The sequence below is a fragment of the Thunnus albacares genome, chromosome 2 (genome assembly GCF_914725855.1).
Source record: "Thunnus albacares chromosome 2, fThuAlb1.1, whole genome shotgun sequence".
NCBI classification, from domain to species: Eukaryota; Metazoa; Chordata; class Actinopteri; order Scombriformes; family Scombridae; genus Thunnus; species Thunnus albacares.
In genome coordinates, this window is record NC_058107.1 from 17,850,795 (window position 1) to 17,871,985 (window position 21,191).

A 21,191-nucleotide genomic window follows, 5' to 3' on the forward strand; every position below is an offset into this window, starting at 1 on the left:
AGAACTGACATGAGGTCATATTTTGACCCCAGTATGTCTCAACATCCTGGAAGACTGTCTTCAAAAGTATTCGAAGCATGCAAAGCAAGCAGTGGTTTTTGCATTAATTTGTTTGCTCTAGAGTCATTCTCTTTGTAGTATTATTATTGATATTCCATAGTTAAACTTTGCAAAGAAAACAAGATTATCAGCATCTTGTTGCTTTGTTCCTCATTCACATTAATGACAATACGAAACACTGTGTGTGACACTGTTATGCTATAGCTTCAGACACTACTGCCTATTACTCCATTAGTACATCAGCTCAATAGCAGAGCTTCAAATTGGACGAGCTTTTCATTTGAATTCTATTAAATAATACTGACTCATGTTTGATCCCACAGCCTACTGCTGTGTGTTGACTGGAATTGTCAGAGCATCAGTCAAAGCTTTTCAACAAAGTTTCTGTTTGTTGCCACTGCCAGTAAGATTAGTGCAGGATTCTGGATTAAGCATGAGTTGAAATGTCACTGAAGCATAATGGGCTTTACAGATGCATTCTTCCTCATGTTTTATAATTTTCATCATAACAGTGAATGGAAAATTCCAGAGTGTGTTTACTTTGAGAAAATGTAAGCCTGTAGTCTCCAGTGATACTGTTATAATATATTTAATCTAATTTTAGACTTAATGGACATGAAGCATTGTATGAACCAAATTCCTTGTTTGTGCGTCCAACTGACAGTTTGTTTGGCTCATGTAAATGTTGATTGGGACCTCAAATGGTTCTGGTACTGGATCAAAGTTTCTGTGCTATGCATTACCATCACATCATAACTCACATGTAGAGCCCTGCCAGAAGGAAGGACTTTTCCTGAGCTAGCTTTACTTTACACATTCATGCATGTGGAATAGACCAGACACTATATTGTGAATAAGTTTGATAGTATGTTTCATAATGAAAATCATGCTTTTACTTATTATTCTGGAATAAAATAGTGACTTAGTGATACACTGCCCTTCTCATGGGGCCTTGCTTGAATCCCATCTCAGTGGGAGAGGGGCACACAAGTATTGTCTTCAGTGGAAATGACAGAAAAAGGATATTACACCTTATTCCTTAAACCACAGTATTGCTTGAGGGTGTTTGGCTTGTTTATATGTGACTTCACCCCACATCATTGTGGGGATCCACAAACAATCCATTTAGCTATTATCTTTGGTTTTTATGCCTCGTGACATAAGCACATCAACAATATTTTCCGATAAGTAATACATTCAAATGTAGATTACATTTTCTCTCTTCAATTTAATTTGTGGCAAGTTGAGGAATATTACTTTACTAATATCATTTTAAGTTGTCCCTCGGGAGCCTTTGGTGCTGTGTTTCAATCCCCTCCTGTTCAGCAGCTCTTATTAAGGGGCCCTAGTGCTTGGCCTGTCAGGATTACTGTGGTTTCAGCCCACTCTCTGCAGGGCACCTGACTGAATTCTCTACAGCAAACCATGTGTTTGAGGGCCATGACTCTCCTCTGTTTGTATGCTTTTTACTTCTCTCTTTCCTTTACAACTTTCCGCTCTGAGACACTACCGCTTTCTCTGTCCCCCATGCTCTCTTTCTAACTTTGTCTCTGTTTTCTTACCTGTCATACTTTCTCTCAGCGGATCTAGGTCAGCTCTATGGTGGTCGGTTTAATAAGCACAGAGAGGTGTTCATATAAACACCTTCCCTCTACAGCAGTCTTCGTCCTTTTCACATCCACGTTTCATGACTTGATGAGAGGCCGAATAGAAAAACACTGCTTGGGTCACTGCGGTCTTAAGTACAGGGGATTAAGATAATAAGATATTAATAAGATGGTCTTCATTCCTTCATGTTTATGGCCAAATTTTGTAGTTTTTTTTTTTTTTTTACCAGGACAACATGAAACCTCACGCAACAGTTAACTTTGTCATAAGTTTTCAACGTGTGTGTGCTTCCTATCTTTTACCACAGTGCGTGTGGAACGTGTCTGTGGTTTACTATTGCACATTTTTCAGTCATGAGATTTACAGTGATTCCTCACCTTAGAGCGCACAGTACCACTCAGTACCTTTACAAATCAGGCAACTTTAGCTCCATTCCTCTACCCTCTTCTTTGGCTTTAATCTTCTATCAGTCTCTCAGTTTCCATCACTTCCTCTCTCTTACTCACATTTTTCAACTTCTACCTATAAACCCCCAATATCTCCACATGTCTCTGGAGTCCAGACGGATGGAGGAATGTGTGAACCACTGGGGTTGCTGCATGGACATTGTATGAGTAACATGCTGGACCAGGGGGGAAAAATGACTTTTTCAGCAGTTGAGTCTGGCTGGACTTCTTTTGCCCATGTTTGGAGACAGGAAATGAGCGCTGTGTGCTGTGGGGACGTCTCTGAGCTCCCCATTCCAACACAGACAGAGAGGTAGACAGAGAGACAGGCTAAAAATAGCACTGGGAGCCCAGGTCAGCTCTGAGCCAAGAGTAAGGAGTGATGGGGGTTGAGGGAGTGAGGGGAGAAAAAGCATATAATGTAAAATGAACTGAACAGAAAGAAGCTTGTGGACAGGTAGACGTAATGAAAAATACAAATGTGAAAGAACTGAGAGCAAGCAATAAGTGTTCAAAAGACTGCCCGAAAATTGGGATGACCACTGGGGATGTGTACAGCATGTGCAAGGGGGACCAAGAAGGAAAGGAGAGGAAGAATGAGGTGATGCTGTTAGATGTCTGATGGAGAGCTTTATCTGTGCGCTGAATCCTGGTGAGAGCTAGCAGTCTCTCATCCATTTTCTCATGTCTTCCTCTTCATGTGCACTTTATCATATCGCAACAGCCCGCATAACCACAAATCTCTCATATCTCCCCTGCTGGCAAAGATGGAATGAATAAATGACCTATGAGCCCACAAGATCTTCCTGTCAGAGAGGCACAGAAGGTAGAGAAATGTGGAGTCAAGGAGGAAAAGATGAGGATGAGGTATTACTTCAGTTTGTGAGAGAGGTATATTGTTGTACTGGATTTAAAGTGGGAGGGAAAGAATTATGTGCTCTAAGCGATGGGGGTCAGAATAATGCATTTAGAGTGGTAATGATATGCTGATATAGTTGATATGTCAACAGAATATATGGACAGAGTAGTGATGATGAAATATGAGGAATACGAGAAATGGTTATTGTGTCTTGGGTGTAAATATATGTTCTCATAACACAGTTATTTTTGCATTCTTTTACTTAATGTATGTCAAAATGAAACTGGGTAACTAAAAAGAAAGGAAATTTAAAAAAATTACTAAAGACTGTTAAGAAATTGCAATAAAAAAGTAGTGTGTACATTGTGTTCAAGTATTTCCTGCATATTACCACATTCAAATGGCTCAGAGTTTAGCCTGGTGTAGCGGAATGCCTGAATAAGTGAAATCGAGGCCTTCTCCAGCACAGCTCACCATCTGTTTCTGTTATGTTCATCTTGAAATGGTAGAGCGTAGCATGTTTGGAGGTATTACAGGGGCTCTGGCAGTCCAAAACAAACCATCCCTATTGTTACTGGCTCAGGGTTACATTATACAGTGTGTGCACAAGCTTGTGTCTTTGTGTGTGCGTGCATGTGTCTGTGCTCTTTTTGTATACTCTGAGATGAATGCTTGTTTATTTGTTTGTAGCTGAACTGAGTGGCTGGCTGTGGTAATGATGCACAGATTTAATTCCTCATTGTTAAGATTATGACATCATTGCATTTTCTTCTCTTTGCCTTGCCCTCTCCCCTTTTCATGCCCCCCACTCCCCTTAATAATGGCCTCTATCCCAACATTTTTCTTCTCTTCTCTTCTCTTCTCTTCTCTTCTCTTCTCTTCTCTTCTCTTCTCTTCTCTTCTCTTCTCTTCTCTTCTCTTCTCTTTTCTTCTCTTTGCTTCTCTCCACCATCTGTCCTTCCCTCTCTTAGAGCTGAGGTCATAGCTGGCTGGGTTTGGAGGTGGGTTGGAGTACAGAGATGAGCCTGTTTTTCTCATCAGCCAGTTGGGCTCTTAAGAAACCTACATGTGTTAAGGAGTGGGAGTCTCTGCTCTGTTAGTTAGGGTAGATTTTAGAAGCAGTAATACTATACTACCACTACTACAACAGTACAGTAACAAAGCTAATCAAGTGGTGCAGATAAAAAAAGAGAGACAAGGGCATCCCACTGGTTTACTTTGGGTCAGCTACACAAGAGGGACCCTAAAACTGCTTTGGATCCATTACCTTGCTCAAGGACACTTCAGCTGGGTAAACACTTGTGATGTGAACTTGAACCTTCACCTTCTCTATGGAGGGCTGCATATGCTAGTACCACACTGCTACCATTAATCAATGAGTGGTTTGCCATAGGTTCAAAAATATTTTTTGTTAGGGTTAGTTTTGCAAGTCTTCTCATCAAAGATAATCCATTTATTTCATATCAGCAACAAAGACTTTACATCCTTCGGCACAATCACTGAACCAAAGAAATTATTTAATTCCTTCCTTGAGGCAGACCACAGCAAGATGAATAAAGATGAATTTTGGAGATGCTTTTGTGCAGTAGAGTTTATTAAAGGGATCATGTATGTTACCTTGTGAGGCAGCTGGGTTCGCAAGATCATGACATCATGAGATCACACGAGAATCCATCTTGTCAGGCTTCAAGTTATGCACTTGTGTCTGAACCACTGGTGGTTCGGACCAATCAGCATCCTGTGAGATTCTCGTATGAACACGTGATTGCTTGATCTTGCGAATTCAGCTGCCTTGCAAGGTAAAACGGTGAAAGACAGATGGTTCATCCAAACACCTGCCCTTTTCCAAACAGTTTCCCAGGACGACTTCTCAGATGGTTCTGTGTAACAAACCGTCTGGTGTGTCAGGTTGACATGTATGGCTCTATTTTTGCTTTACCAAAACAGTTTCACAGATTTCATTTCATAGATTTTGGTTGCTTTTGTAAAATCATTGCATTTGTGAACCCCTTAACCTTGTATCCAAGACAGGGATTAAAGAAAGTCCTAGGAAGAAAAATGTCTGAAAATAGGATCTTTGCAAACTCCATCTCAGTAAAAGCTCTGGCAGAACAAAGAGTCTCACACAGCACAGTGTATCATCATGTGCAAGCCTGTTCCTTGTGGGTGGAGAATTTGCACATGCAATTAAGACTCCTTCAGAGACACAGTGACCTTTGACTATGACTTGTTTGTGAATGGTGACCTTTAGGGATGTCTTGAGGACCAAGGATCAGTAAATGTGGATTGGTGTCTAAGCTCTGGATTCTGGTAAGACTAATGATTGAGGGGAGTGTGTTGTTTCTATGCTTACTGTGGCTAGACTAATCCCTGGAAGGATATGTGAATGATCCGGTTGACACAAAGCTCACCTAATGCTGGAGAGCCCTGGAGAATGTTTCCAAGGATTGCCTCATATTCTGACAAAATCTTATATTCTATATTGAAATCATAAAGAATGGGGCATACTTGGTTTCGTTTAATAACCTGATATACAGGAAACAGCATTATTGGCACAGTAGCAAATGAGGGAACAGTGGCGGCCTGCCTCACACCGCAGTGTGCAGCTTGCTCAATAGGGCAAACAATATCGTTATTGTTTTCCTCAGCACACACACACACACACACACATAAAGATTGACTTTTGTCACTCTTTGTTCTTTGAACTGACAGAGAAAATGTTGTATCAGGATGCTAACTAAGTTAGCTGGCCTTGTTTGTATAGTATTGTAGGCAAAACATTTTTAAACTAACACCTTCACTCTTTTTCTGTGTCTGTTTAGTTGTCACTGTCTCTCACCCCCTTCACCAGACATACATGCACACATACACGCATGCACGCACTCACACACACACACACACACACACACACACACACACACACACACACACACACACACACACACACACCATTCACCTTTGGCCCATTGTAATAGCTGCTCATGGCCTTACGCTCTCACTACCCAGCTCCAGATGTTATTGACACACCCCCAGGAGTCAGAGAGAGAAATTTACACAGACACGCAGTCAGATGCAGAGCCATTCACACACATGTACACACACATACAGACAGTCTTGTAGAGCTCTGACAATTCATCTCTCTGCAGGCCACCTCGTAAAATCACTTACACTCACAAACACGTTTACCCCCAGTTGTGCTTCAAACACACAGATAAATCAGGATTATATTAGAAGCATGTCATGTCAAATAGCATATGGGTATCAGTTTGGGTATCACTCTGAACTAGTGGTATAGGTAACAGCTAATCATGTTTAGGATGATAAATATCAAAGTAAGAATCACATTTGTCCTTGGGTTTGTTTTTATGGTTTATTATGAAGTCACACATTTCTGTCTTGAAGAGTCTGTTTGTGACAGAGCTAACATATATATATCAATGTTTACTTATATTTATCTAAACAATCAAAAGGATTATTCTGCACTTAGCTTGTTCAGTAGTGGAAATGTGTCTCAATGGTCCCATGAAAACACATCAGGAGTTGTTGAGTTGCCACAGTGACCTGCAGTTTGACACATTGAAGGGTGCGGTAGGACAGGTTTTCACCTGCAAATTGTCAAAAACCCTTTATCCCTGAACAGCACCGACTGCATTTATTTCAGATTCACAACATCCATCTGACGCAAAAACACTATGAACGAAGGTTATTGTGCTTCTGAGTGCCTTCCTGTTACACACTTGTACTGTAAAGGCTTCTGGGTAACAAGGGCAGGAAAGGAAAGACAGGAACAAGTACATGTGTCACAGCTGAGGAGAATTCATTTTTGTCGGTACATTGTCGAGATACTTTGCACTGCAGGGAAGCTTGTTATGATTTAGACAAAGTATGTGCAGTAAAACATCTGGCCATGTGTGTGTGTGTGTGTGTGTGTGTGCCTCTCTGTGTCCACTGTGCACAGTGATAGTCTGAACACATGGTGTACCCAGCTGTCCACATGCTCATGCATGGATTTGAAAGTTATACAGAAATCAAACATGTAGTTGTTTAGTCCAGAATATTCAACCTGTATGCTGTTAAACTTTAACTGTTCCATCACTCAACATAACAAATGTATCTGTCATGTCTTTGTCACCCACATCTCTCAGTACCTGACCTGTATGTATGTCTGTATGTCCACAGGGCATTATTCACATATGCTGGAGCCAGCAACAAGGTCAAACTGGCTGACTCAGGAGGTAAGGTTGACTGTCATGTATAGTGTGTTTGTCAGAAATGCACATTTTGAATTCCTAAGCACCGTAAAGAATGAAACTTGTCAGCTTCATAACTTTGGCCTTAGAGGAATTCACATGTCCTCTTGTATTTAGAAATTAATGAAACACTTTCACAGTTTGCTATTGACAAAAAAGTAGCATTTTTGCCCCTCCAACATCTCCCCATTTCTGTCTCTTTTCTAACAGTGGGTGGAGTGGCAGAATTGGCAGGGAAGTTCCATGTGTCCCAGGCCCAGTATGGACTGTGCAGAGTGGGAAGCGCGGAGACGGGAGGCCACCGGATTGTTATGATCAGCTGGGTAAGAGACAGACAGGCTCATGGGGTTTAGATCATGTAAGCATGAGTCTATCGTGTTAAAGAAACACACATTCCAGCACAAATTACGAACACACACACACATATGCTTTGTGCATACGTAATATGAAAACGGCAGGCACACACACACAGGCGCTTACAGACCTGCACTTATTTCAAGACAGCAAAGTCATTAGCAGCTTTGCGATAATTGGTTTAACATCTTAAGTGGCCACACACAGAATTATCTATGCACTTATTAACCTGTAGAATTCTTTGGAGAAAAGCCACAGCCATTTGGCTTATTCACATTATATGGTTAGACAGGCTTATTTGGCACTTGACATGTGGGAAAATGTTGTGAAATAGTCTTATTACATCATTGCTGTACGAACGTTTATGAATCACAGGGCAAAAGAACATTTTAACAGTCTTGCTCATTTATAGAGGTCACATATGTGTCAAACAGTAAATGGGCGATTAAAACGACTCAAAAGGTTATTTACATCTATGACATGCTGTAAATAGACCTATACAATCGTAGAAAGCCACATATACACACATGATCATAAATGAGTCTAAGCAACAAATGCTGAGAGATTGGAATGTTAAAACTCACATATTCACATTAATACTTCATCTTTTAGCTCCTATAATATTTGATGTCCTTCATCCAAATGCTCATGTTTTGTGAAACAAGGATAAGACCCTGCTACAGCATTGTGATTGCTATTGTTCCTGCTCCTCTTTTTTTAGTTTGCACAGGACAGAGGTATGACATGAATGTAAGTGTCTACATCCTGTGTTTGTCTGCAGGTCGGCCAAAATGTGGATAAATACCGGAGGACAGAATGTGCCAGCCACATTCCAGCCATCAAAAACTTTTTCAAGGTGCAGTACATCAAGTTGTTTTTAACCACTACTCAGTAACCTTTGGATTTGACAGTTGCTAATGTGCATTTCTTGGGGTAGTTTGTTAAAGATGACATCATTCCAGCTGCCAATTAGCATTGAGGAGGAGCTGTATCTAAAAGTATTGGAAATATACTACATGGTACTATCTGCTTCCTCATATTCCTTCTACAGACAAAAAGTTCTGTCCTGTTATATTTATTTTATCCATGGACCCCAGACTTTGTACTTTCAAACTCTATATTTACACACTCAAGTTTACTTTGTATTGTTTTCAGAGCTTCCTGTCCTCAGTCCACTTCCTGTCCTATTGCTGTGTTGGTCCTGGTGGCCATTTTGATATCAGGGAGAGATGGCTAACTTTGGGGTTAAAAGCTGCATTGTTTGTGTTGCCACACACATACAAGTGGTGACAGGAGAGACAGGAAGAAGAGGGGTAGGGCTTTTGTGAAGAAAGAGATTCAGAAAGTAATGATGAAGGCTGTGTAAACGTATGTATATTTTTATGATGCAGGTGTATGGTTGTGTATATGAGAAACAATCACCGATGTCTCCTCGCCATCTGTGCTCCTCAAACAGGATTTATTTAGCATTTCAATCTAACTAGAAGAAGTTCAGCTGACCCCTAAGTTCACTAGTTTCCATATAAAGGCATTACCCAGTCAACTGCAGAGGAATCTGTGGAATGTTTGTTGTTTTTTTGTCCTTTTTTTTACCAGTCAATGTTGAGTCTGGGATTTTCTGAGCAACTGTTCGAAAGCCCCTTAACTCCTTTGTGAAACTGTGTGTGTGTGTGTGTGTGTGTGTGTGTGTGTGTGTATGTATGAGCACCCTTGGGCCTCTGTACATTTTCATATGGGATTTCAAAATTGTCAAGAAATGATTACATGGTCAATATGGTGTGGAGTGAAAAGAAATCTTTCCCCCTTCTGTGAATTGTGGGAGAATTGTAACCTCTAACCTCAGCAAACACACACACTCATACATTAACGGCCAGACCTACATATGTCACCACAATGCAAATAATCAACTACTGTAGAAGGAAGAGAAACAATTCATTTTAAATTAAGACCAAACTTAAATGCCATGTTTTGTGTCTGTTGGTGTTTGACTTTATATTGTAAGAACAGAGAAAGAAAGAATGTACAATCAGTTTAACTTTCCATTACTCAGCAGTTCACACTCTTTGCTTGGTTTTATTAGCTGAAGCTAATTCAGAATAAAAAGAGAACATACTGTAGAACCATGCATGAGGGACACCATAGCCAAGCATAAGGATTGCATTTGCAGAAATATTTTGAGTTTAGGGACTATGGTGATGATACATGCACATAACTGTGCTATCACTTCTTGTTTTTCACACTGTGTTAAGGCCATGTGATCGCCATTAATCACCTTTCCCAGCAAGAATGTTGTTCATGAACAATAAAACTCTTTGAAAACATGCTTCATATGCTGACAAAGGATAAGTGAAACATCAAGGGAAGCTTGTAAATAGTCTGTGTCATACCTCTGTCTGGGAAATCATCTGGGCTTAGTGTGTGATAAATTGTTGAAAAATGTTCTCTCATTTCTCACAAGACCTGTTTTTTTATGGTTCAATTTATCAGTCTTGGAGTTTGGCAAAGGATTGGCAAAAATCAGCAGCCCAAGAAGTGACACTGTGTAGAATTTAAAATGACGGTAATACCAATTAATACCAGTGTTTGTATTTGAATAGACCTCATGAATAGCTGATGTTTTAAGGAAAACATTGCTTCTACCACAGGCTCTCACACTGATTCAGTGTCTTCGCTGTTGAAATTGAGTGGTAATATTATGTTAATTTTTTGATTTATAGTCAATTATTTGACTAGTTGATTGGCAGAAAAGTTATTGTCTAGTTCTAAGTAACTAAGTTCTGTAACCATTTATTGTTTAGTAATTTAACAAGCAAAAAGGCAAAACATTTGCTGGTTTTGCTTATTTTCAGAAATATAGCATTTCTGTATTTTATGTCATTGAAATTTTTAATATTTATGCGGTTTGGTGTAATGGGTGGACCAAAAAAGCAATTTGAAGACACCATCTAGGGCTCAGGGAAAATGTGAAGAGCACAATTTCCTTATATTTTTAATTATTAGGCTATTGTTGGTCATTACTGAAATGTTAGTTAATTAGTAAAAACTTTATCAACAGATAAATTGATAATGAAAATAACTTTTTTCAGCTTTATTTTAGTACTTTATGTGACCATTAGCTATAATAATGCTTGAGCCTGTCTTGAGAGACCATCTATAAGATCAAGCACATTTAATTAAGTAGATTTTTGTGCAAATGCTTGTCTTTTTTACAGAGGTGAAGATGTAAATGTGAGGCTTGTACTTTAAATAGATTTTTACATTGAATAAAATATACTTTTCCTACCAGTGCACCAGACATTACATAACACAATGTATCTACAAAAACTCATATGGTACATGTTTAAAGGTCACTTCCCCTCATTTTGGTTTGTTTTAAACAAAAATCATATGTAACTGTTTTAACATAATTTCAGGGCACACTTTGCAACAGTAAGAGGAGAGTGTTGAGGGGAAAAGATGCTAAAATAGAACATCCCTGAGACATAACCTACAGTATATCACCAACACACAAAGCAGGGAGTTTTTAGTTGTGTGATACTGTCTTTGCTGATATATTTAGCAGAAAAATAAATGGATGCTGCAGCTTTAAATAAACCTGATTCTCAGCTCAATCCCTATTTGACCTTGCGATGACCTGTAATCTTTCATTACCTTAGATACAATATTTCTGAATTTCCCTTGGCACTTTCTTTTCTTTCTTTCTTTCTTTCTTTCTTTCTTTCTTTCTTTCTTTCTTTCTTTCTTTCTTTCTTTCTTTCTTTCTTTCTTTCTTTCTTTCCTTCGCCGTCTCTCTGCTGCATGTCCCGGCTGGCATTGAGGGGGTTTTGTCAAGGCGAGTCTGCAGCAGCAGATTTGGGCGTGTTACATACTGTACTCCAGTGTGGCATTAAGTTATGAAAACTAAAATATGAATAGGGTGTACATGTTTCCTTTGTTCTACATTTGCATTGTGAAATACATTCAGGTCAGAAGGTGGAGCAGGAGATTTGGATCGCAACAAAGAACAGTACTTCTATTGTAAATAAAGAATAAGCAAAATGTCCGGGTCAAGTCACCGAACCCTGAAGCACTTTAGATCATACACATCTGTCATCTCGCCTTGACACATACTTGAGAACAGAGGCTTTAGTCTTATTTCAATCATCATCACTCTTAATTGCTCCTTCTGTCTTGTTTCAGCTGAAGAGCTCACATTACAACTGTAAATGTCATGACATAATATGCTATTAATGTAACAAGAACATTGCAACTATCTTATAAAGCTATATATTTTTCTCATCTTACTGTTCATGATGAATTTGAATTACTTTTTTTTTTTACAGTAAAAGGAAAATAAATGTTTTCAGAACACTAATATTTTTCTAAAAGCTTGACAAAATGTAAATTCAATATTCCACAAGCAAATATTGTGAGAGCAGCAATCAATTGGGGCAAATTTCAACAAGGGACTGTCCCTAGTTGAAGTTACCCCACATCCACCTACTGCTGCTCACTCTAAATGACTCCTGAGTGGAGAGAGACTGCATGAAGCAGTTTAGTTCCAGAGTAGACAGTTTGTGCAAAGTTAAGCCAAATTATATATAGCCAGTAACTGCCAACCTGTCACATCACATTGGGCTATTTTCCTCCCAGAGAGGTTATATTTTTGTGCTAAGAGCGAGTTTCCTTTGCAAAAGTCATCAATGCCACACATCCCATAAAAGAAGTATATATTATATTGCATTTATGAGAATATGTATATGTTATGAGAAAATTCTGATTGGCATTACATTTACAGTAAAGACACAAGTTAGGTAATGGAGTTGGCACAGGGTGAAAAGGAGGGAAAGAAAAGAACAATGAGGGTAAGGTGAGCGACAGAAGACAGTGGAGATTGATTCAATCTCAAACATTTAAGATTTACATCTGTAAATAGATGATAAAAAAGGTGTTTTGATATATGGACATGCTGCAATATGACTTCAAGCCATGTTATGTTAAGAAACGAGTTATGAAAAGGGGATATTTGTGTGTAGTATGCAAAGAAAAGCATATAGACAGTTCTTTTTAATATTCTGAGAGAACACCTGTTCTGTTATCTATTATATGTTTGTCTGCTATCCAACATATGGCTGGTTGGACTATGTGTCAGGGTATCGGTTACACCATTTCTAACAGTTTTTACACCTCCTGTACTTCATGAATTAGACAAGGTTGCAGGGCTTTTGGTCTCAGTAATAGACAAACATAGTGATTTTCCACACTATGCTACTCATATTTTTTGCTTTAGATTGTGGTTCTGTCTGTTATGATTTTAACTGTGTCCCTGGCAGCACTGTGGACTGCCTGTCTGGTTTGTGTGTATGCAGTTGGCAGTGACAGCTAGAGTGATATGGATTATACACTGTACTGACATGTATTATAGGGCACATTGAACGTTCTGCTCAGTGTCAGTGTCAGTGTTGTCACTCAGATAAAGCTGTGGTTTCCTGTTGGAGGCTGACAGACCTGGCCCTCCATCAACAAGCCTGGACTTACTCTCCATGGAAATTATTCTGAGGTTTACAAATGCTTGCATACATACACAGACATGCACCACCAAACACAGGAGTTCAGCCCATGTTTAACACCTCATATGTGTCTCATAGAAAAAGCATCAGTGCAACATTATATTTTGGTCTGTGGTTTGTGACTCTGGTCTGTCAACACTCTTTTTTTTGCAAATCTCTTGAGCAATTTCTCTGTGTCACATGAGGGTCTTTTTCTCCCTCCTTGCACACACTCATGCTTTTGCACCCCTTTTTTTTCTCACTTTCTCTACCTTACCCAACCCCCCCACCCCTCCCCACCTATTTCTCATTTTCCCATCTCCCCCTCTGCTATCTATAACCATCCAAACCAATGCATTCCTGTCCTCTCGCTGAAGCCAGGGAGTATTTTTATTCTCTTACCATCCTCACAATTGAAGCAGTTGCACAATAGTTTGGCTCCAAGTTTGCATAACTCCAAGTCAGACCAAGTGAAAACCACCAGAGGAACTGTGTGTACTTGTGTATGGATTTCTAGCCTTTGTGTGTGTGTGTGTATGTGTGTGTGGATACAGTATGTAAGGTTGGATTACATTCACATCTGTTTTGCCATGTCTTTATTTTAATTCCCCGCCCTCCATGTTTCAGGAAGCACATGCCTTCATTAGTGCAGAGACGGTGGAGGATGTGACGGAGGAGAAGATAAGAGCAGAGCTCAGCAAAACCCAGGCCCAGGCTCCTGCACAGTGGGTGAGGAGGAGCTCCAGGTCTGTGGACAAGGAGGACATCGTGGTGAGTCTCCTGCAATACCTCATCTGCCCATCAGATGGAGGCAGAGACTATCATATGCACATTTGTGACACATTTTGAAGGTCGAGACTCTGTTTTTCTGGTGACTTTTTATTTGACTTTTATTTTTACTTCCATTATGTTCATTTAGTCATTTGAATGAAAACAATAAGAAATACTGTGTTTTAAAAAGTTCAAGTATATGGAATATAATAGAATATATTACTGTGTATAATATAAAAAAAATAATCTCTGCCTGGTATTTGTTTATTTTTTTCTAGGGTACAAACTACAGAAAAACTAACGCTGCAATGGAGATGAGACTTATAAACAGAGACTCCTTCTGGGCACGTGCAGAGGTATGCAAAAGTAGCCTTCTCTCTATTTGGCCAGAAAGCTTACTTTGTGACAACAAACATAGTTCTGTTGGGTGCTTACTTCCATTTACAAGAGCTACTGAAGAGAGTTATTGTTTGATATGAAAGTGAACTTAATGTACAATATTTTGTCCTATTATTTCTCTTTGTCAGCGTGAGGAAGAACAGAGGAAAGAAGAGGAGAGGAGACGAGCAGCGGAGGAGAGACGGCGGCTTGAAAGAGAAAGAGTTTTGAAGGACCGAAAGGATGCAGAAGAGAGAGACAGAAAGATGAATGAGAAACTGCAGATGATTGAGGAGCAGAGGTTGGAACAATGCCTCTTTTCTGTCAAGGGCCCTCTAGTGGCTATATTTGGTATTGATCTGGGGCCATATGCACAAAGTGTCTCATATTACCATTAGAAGTCCCCCTAAATAGGGCTGAAAGAGCTTTTAACAAAGCTAAACTAATAGACCAAATGGGGTGGACATAGTTGCTATGGATGACATCATGTGTCTGAATTAATTTACTCACTATGTCTACTGTGATTGGTTGACAGGTGACTGGTCTGTGTCTATAGATATGAAATAAAATACTTATCCATAGATAAGAGTGTAAAAAGGAATTAGATTAGATTCGATTAGATTAAATTAGAAAGATAAAAATAATTTAAATCAAATTAAACTAGATTAAAATTAAAAGTTAAATTAAAGTTAAAAATTAAATCAATCATATTAAAGCAAAAGAAATGGAATAAAATTAAAGATTAAATTGCAATACAAATTAAATTGAATTAAACTTTAAATTAAATAGAAAATTACATTATCAAATAAATTAACTTTCAAATTTCATATTAAATTAAACATTTTAGATATTTTATAAATTGTGTCACAAATTTCATGTATGAAACAAAGAAAAAAAATAATTGACTTGGTTTTGACTGAAGAAATTCTTTGATGGGTATAATTCTACATTTAGTTCATATTCTACAGGTAATTATTGGTGGCCATGAAATCAGCTTTGGTGATTATTAATAAGCTGTCAAACAAATGTTGATGTGAAGAGCACATATTTTTGTTTGAGGAATAATTGTCAGCTGAGATATTTCATCCTGTCTGAAAACTGCATTTTCCCAGTGTTCAAGTAGTGGAGAGAGAAACTGTTCAACAAAGTAAACTATCATGTACACTTTAAATCCACTGTATTTAATTTCATTTTTTTTTTCTGTAATTCAGAAGAAAGCAGGCAGAGCAAGAAGAAGCGTTGCGCAGAAAGGAAAAATTAAGATGGGTGAGTGAAAAGATGTCTATATCTTCCTAGAATTTTAGTTTTTGCACATAAAATGATGCAAAGTCCCTCTAGAAAAAAGTGTGAAAGCCATGTTTTTATGGGCTTTTAAATGAAACCTTGTGGCAAAATTGACACATTTTGCTGGCTTCTCTATGGAGTTTGGTCAAGCTGACCTGAACTCAGTGACCCCTGTGTAGGAACTGGATTGGTCATGGGCAAGGTGAGATCTGATTCTGTGTTTATTTCTGTGTAATTTATCTTTTGATCCATGTGAGGGTCGCTGTTGTCTGCCACAACATCTGCTAATGCAGCCAATCCTAATGGATTTACTGTTACTTAAACAAAGGCAACAGTGGTAGGAAAAGTGGCATGTAACCACTGTTGATTGTTCATTTATAAAAAATATATTAAAGGGATTATGCATTGACTTTGTATCATTTTTACACATAGAGCCATAAATTACCTTGTAACTGCATCCCTGTCACATACTCTGAATGGATGCTGTGCATATAAATTGGTTAATATAGCAACACATGACAGTCTGTGATTTTGTTACTTACATTTATCTGCTAAATGTACAAATGGTCCTCTGTTGACTTCCATTGTTGAATTGTGGAACAGAAAATGTGATGTGTTTTAACTTATACCTTAGCTAATACTCCAGAAGTTGTCACTGTAAGTGCCATTTTTGAAGAAGACACTGCTTGTGCCATTATTACATTGTGTCACCCAGTATTTATGTTCTGCTGGTATGTTTTTTAATATTAACATAAACAAAAGTATTAAAATGTGTGTGTTACAGTTAGATGTAGTATATGTGATTGCTGCTGTGTTTCTGCACTGACAGGAGCAGCAACAAATGGAGCATGAGGAGGACATGAGGGCTCGTCTTAGAAGGAGTGAATCCATAGAGAAGGCAGCAGTAAGTCCATCTTAGACTACTATATACCAACAAATCAAATGACCAAATATTGCTTTGAACTAGTGCTTTACCAAAGACCTAAATAGGCCACACATGTCTCATTTGATCACTGGATTTTGGTAAATCCTGCTTGAAAACCAAAGTCTGTATAATCCTTGCGTTTATGTATTTATTATTGTCAATTTACCTGTAGGAGGCAGCAGTATTAGTGTCCCAACGCTCCATGAACCCAAGGGAGTTCTTCAGGCAGCTGTCGTCAACATCACAAAGTCCAACCAGCCCTGGATCCTCCCGCACTGGTAGGTACTGGTATATTTGTGTGAGCTTAAATAGGAAGTAATGTTACCACGTATTCACTTGAAGGTCCAGAGGAGCTCATCGAAACACAGAAATCAGCTCTGAATTGCTGCACATACAATTTGATGTTTTTGGATATAAATTGTGTATTCTTCAAGTTTTTGAACCGCTCACAAACTGTTTTGCTTCTCTCCAGGCAAACCATTCAGACGATACCAGCGCAGCCTGACAGACACAGCTTTCATCTTCTCTAAAGCAGAAGAGAGCACGGCATCGTCCCCTCGCAGTTCTCCCCTGGTCTCCCCCTTCTCCCGGGCTCCTCCCTCCCCCTTGTATCGTGCCACATCTCCCCCCGCGAGCCTCGATTTCCGCCCTGTCACCTCTCCACAAAGGCCCAGAGCCCCCATGACACCGCCCACATCACCACTTCGCCCTGCCCCTCCAGTTTCAGCCCTGCCTGTTGTGCCACCACCTAAGCACCAAGTTCAGCCTGCTGATGAGCCCAAAGCTCCATCACCCACAGAACCTTCTGCGCCTCCAGCCTCCCCTAGTCTCTTGGCTTCCTTGTCCCACAGTTTAGAGAAAAATATCCCTTCTCAGTCACATTCGGAGACTTTCCCTCCTTTACCCCCAAATACCCCAACTGAGCCAGAGCCCTCAACTTTCTGCTTCGAGCCTGTCCTGGCTCCACAGGCTCCAACAGCTCCTCTTCCTGAGAGACCACAGCCAAACACAGGTGGGGTGGCACAGGACACAAAGAATTATACTGCGATCTGATATTGATATCTGATAGATTGTCATTACTGTAAAAACAACAAAATGTCCTTTCAGAGTAATAATGCAAAGAAGAGTACAGAAGAGCACATTACTTTCCTTATTACTCATTTATTTGCCAAAGACATTAATCATTTGACATTAAATATTGATTTCAACATTTTTTATTAAAGGCTTAAGTTACTCAGATGCCTTTGCCAAAGTCTACTCCACATACTCCAGACGGTTTAAAGCAGCCAAGGGAGTATGAATCAGAGGCCTGTTATACAGAACTATACTTCTATGGGCCACTCACAATTAAATATTCCTTTTAAGCTCTAAAGTAACCACATACACTATAACTCCTAGTCATCTCAGGGTTGACTGTAATGTACACCCAGAGAACTTTACAATACTACCACAGCCATACACATTCACAACATGTAAGTTTATCAAAATGTACAACTTTGTTTTTTGATTTTTAATATTATAATTTTCCAATCAACAGAGCTACATACAGCCACGCAGATGCACACTGAGCTGGTCTCAGACACTGGCTACAAAGTCCAGGCTGTACTGATAGAAGAGGAGGAGGAGGAAGACGAGGTGGAGGAGAACGAGGAAGATAAGGCCGGAACACAACCGCAGCCTTGTGCCTTCACTACAGAACCAGTCCAGAGAGAAGCGGAGGAGCAGGAGCAGGTGGAGGAGAAGTGCGAGCAGGTGCAGGAGACATATGAGCAGGTGGAGGAGAAGTACGAGCAGGTGGAGGAGAAGTACGAGCAGGTGGAGGAGAAATACGAGCAGGTGGAGGAGAAGTATGAGCAGGTGAAGGAGACGTACGAGCAGCAGGAGGAGGAGAAGGACGAGCAGCAGGAGGAGGAGAAGGACGAGCAGCAGGAGGAGAAGGATGAGCAGCAGGAAGAGGAGAAGGATGAGCAGCAGCAGGAGGAGGAAGAGGAGGAGAAGGAGGAGGAGGGATTAAAACAAGAGGCTGAACCTCCATCACTAGAGGAGCCTGTGGAATTGCTGCAGGAGGAAGAAGAAGAGGCAAAGGACGATAGAGAGCACAACAACCAATCAGAAGACAGGAAGACAGAAGAAGACAGAAGCCAGGCCCCTGCTGAACCTGCTGAGCTTTTAGAGAAAGAGGAAGAACCAGCAGTTACAGGTACCTCTTGTTCTTGGATGTAGTTATGTTGAGATGATCGATGTTCTATAAGGAGTATTGTGTTTGTCAAAAATTTTAAAAAATAGATTTTACAGAACACAGTAGCAAAAGCTTACAATCAAATCATTATTTCAGATGCTGAACCAATTTGTCAGGAAATCAAACACGAGACTGTGGTCCTGTCAAGCAACGGGATCACAAATGGAGATGACACACAGGAACAGAATGGCATAGGTTTGACAACAGATCAGTTCAAACAATATTAAAATATTATTGTACAATGATAACACAATACATATATACATCAATTACTCTGTGCTGGTCAGAATGTGATGAATGCTTTCCACACTGGTCTTTCTCAGAGCGATCTTTGAGCCCATCTGACACTGAACTCAGCTCCCCAGAGCTGGGTGTGTGCTACGATCTCCGTGGCACAGCAGAGGAAGATGACATCAATGAAGATAAGGAACAGGAGATCTCAGAAAATGGACAAGAGGTACTGTATCTACAAACACTAACTGTGCTTGTACTGTCTTGCACAAAGCTAATTACTCCAAAATCAGTCAAGCAATTAAAAAAAAAAAACAACTCTTTTTAAAAAAATTATTTTCCATTTGACATTTTACACAGTTATTTATTTTATGAACATTATTTATTAATAAAGAAATTATATGCACATTTAAAAGTACAATAAAATATGCTGTGCAGGAAATAATTTATTGAAAACAAGAAAAAATATAGGCTTATCTTTAACATTAAAGTTTATTTGAAGAAAGTTTCTATGAAAGTGATTACATACTTATTTTCCTCTATTCTGCCTTATGATTTAAGTTAAAAAAGACATTTATTTCATGATTAAAGCCTTTATCTCGCTCTATTTTCCTCTGCACTTTAGGTTTTAGCCGAGCGACAAATGTGCGTCCGAGCTCTGTATGACTACCAAGCAGGTAAGCTGCCATTTAGAGGATAATCGCCACGCATGTGCACATAAAGTGCCTCCACTTAGAGTAATTACACTGTGATTAGCGGGTTTTCACCATGTTATCTTGCGGTTCCCACAGAGGACGAATCCGAGATCTCCTTTGAACCTGGTGACATCATCAGGGACGTGGAAACGGTGGACAAAGCCTGGTGGAGAGGGTGGAGCAAAGATGGCCGACAAGGCTTGTTCCCTGCCAATTATGTGGAAACCATATAGGCAGACAGACTCACACTAGCACACACACAGACACACACATACACACACATACACACACTCAGGGACACCTTCACCCCTCATCTTCATGCATGTTTTTACCTTAATCCTCCCACAGAATCTTTGTATTCTCTATTTTGTAGAAAGGATAAAGAAGAAATGTGACTCTATTTTGATGTTCTTTGATAAAAACAAAATATTCTCACAAGTATGCAGAAATTACCCTGCCTCATTTTCTTGGATGAAATAGTCGAGACCTTTTCCTGGACCAAAATAACTTATTTCCTCTTGAGATACTGTAGGAATGTTGGTGGGAGGGATCAGATCACAATGACAAACGATCACAAACTTGCTTTTCTTATAAGAAACACAAACAGATTTTTAGAGTGTATAGTCTTCCTTTTGATCCACACATATAACAAGCCTTCTATTCTGCTCACCGTTTGCTTTGTGTGTTACATTGCTAAAAATTAATTTACTGCTCTTGACTGGTATATATAATCAAGATACATGTATCACCCATCAACATATAATCATATTCCTGTATTTTCCTGAGTTATTTTATAGCACTATATTTTTTACTGACAGCCTCTTTTAATTACCCACTGAAAAACAAAACAGCAGCATAACAAAAGATTAACAAGCTGAGGAAAAAGGCCTGTACCTGTATTTCTCTATCACACTTTGAGACGAGGTTGTATTTTGTTCATGTGGTGATGTCCTTCCATTCATTTTGTGATTATGTCTGATATTGTTTTTTGTTCTAGATTTTAAGAAATTAAAGGATTATGTTGACACACAGATGATATACAAAAAATCTTCCAACTTTAATCTTCTGTAATATCTTAATACATTACACTGTATATAAGAATGTATAGAAAAAAACAAATATCTTCTCTTTTTCTATACTTGGCTTGTATGTTTGTATGTTGTATGCTTATTTGATTACATGTATGTTCTTTGTATTTACTCCAAACTTACAAATATATAGCATCTTTAAACTCAAAAGGTTTTATTAAAATGTTTTCTTTTCTTCATTACTTTTCATATTTACTGTTTTCAATGGCCAAACAGAACAAGTCTCAATTTTTTTTAATTAATACTAGGTGCTATTACTGTAATGGCAACATTTTAGAGATTTTTGAGTGTCCACATTTTTGCTAAGATGAATCCATAACATCTCAAATATGTTGGTTTATGGGCTCAGTCTGTTAATCTTAGAACTAAAAAAAACAAAAACAAAAAACAAAAAAATGTCTGATTTTCTTCATCTTAATCAGAACACAGTGCTGCTACATAACAACTGTACCCACAGACATTTTGGATTTGGAAG

General features: G+C 39.1%; 1 protein-coding gene across 1 annotated transcript in view; it reads left to right on the forward strand.

Moving 5' to 3' along the window:
* Positions 1 to 20,893, forward strand: part of si:dkey-40c11.2 (drebrin-like protein A) — a 31,015-nt gene extending 10,122 nt beyond the window's left edge. The window contains exons 2-16 of the mRNA XM_044369540.1: positions 7,153 to 7,208; positions 7,434 to 7,546; positions 8,359 to 8,433; positions 13,733 to 13,876; positions 14,155 to 14,232; positions 14,404 to 14,555; positions 15,466 to 15,520; positions 16,368 to 16,442; positions 16,636 to 16,741; positions 16,936 to 17,475; positions 18,001 to 18,663; positions 18,799 to 18,897; positions 19,026 to 19,159; positions 19,559 to 19,610; positions 19,725 to 20,893. Of these exons, the coding sequence (XP_044225475.1) occupies positions 7,153 to 7,208; positions 7,434 to 7,546; positions 8,359 to 8,433; positions 13,733 to 13,876; positions 14,155 to 14,232; positions 14,404 to 14,555; positions 15,466 to 15,520; positions 16,368 to 16,442; positions 16,636 to 16,741; positions 16,936 to 17,475; positions 18,001 to 18,663; positions 18,799 to 18,897; positions 19,026 to 19,159; positions 19,559 to 19,610; positions 19,725 to 19,861 (2,479 nt within the window). The 3' untranslated portion in view covers positions 19,862 to 20,893. The remainder of the gene's footprint in view (positions 1 to 7,152; positions 7,209 to 7,433; positions 7,547 to 8,358; positions 8,434 to 13,732; positions 13,877 to 14,154; positions 14,233 to 14,403; positions 14,556 to 15,465; positions 15,521 to 16,367; positions 16,443 to 16,635; positions 16,742 to 16,935; positions 17,476 to 18,000; positions 18,664 to 18,798; positions 18,898 to 19,025; positions 19,160 to 19,558; positions 19,611 to 19,724) is intronic.
* The last annotated feature ends 298 nt before the right edge of the window (positions 20,894 to 21,191 follow it).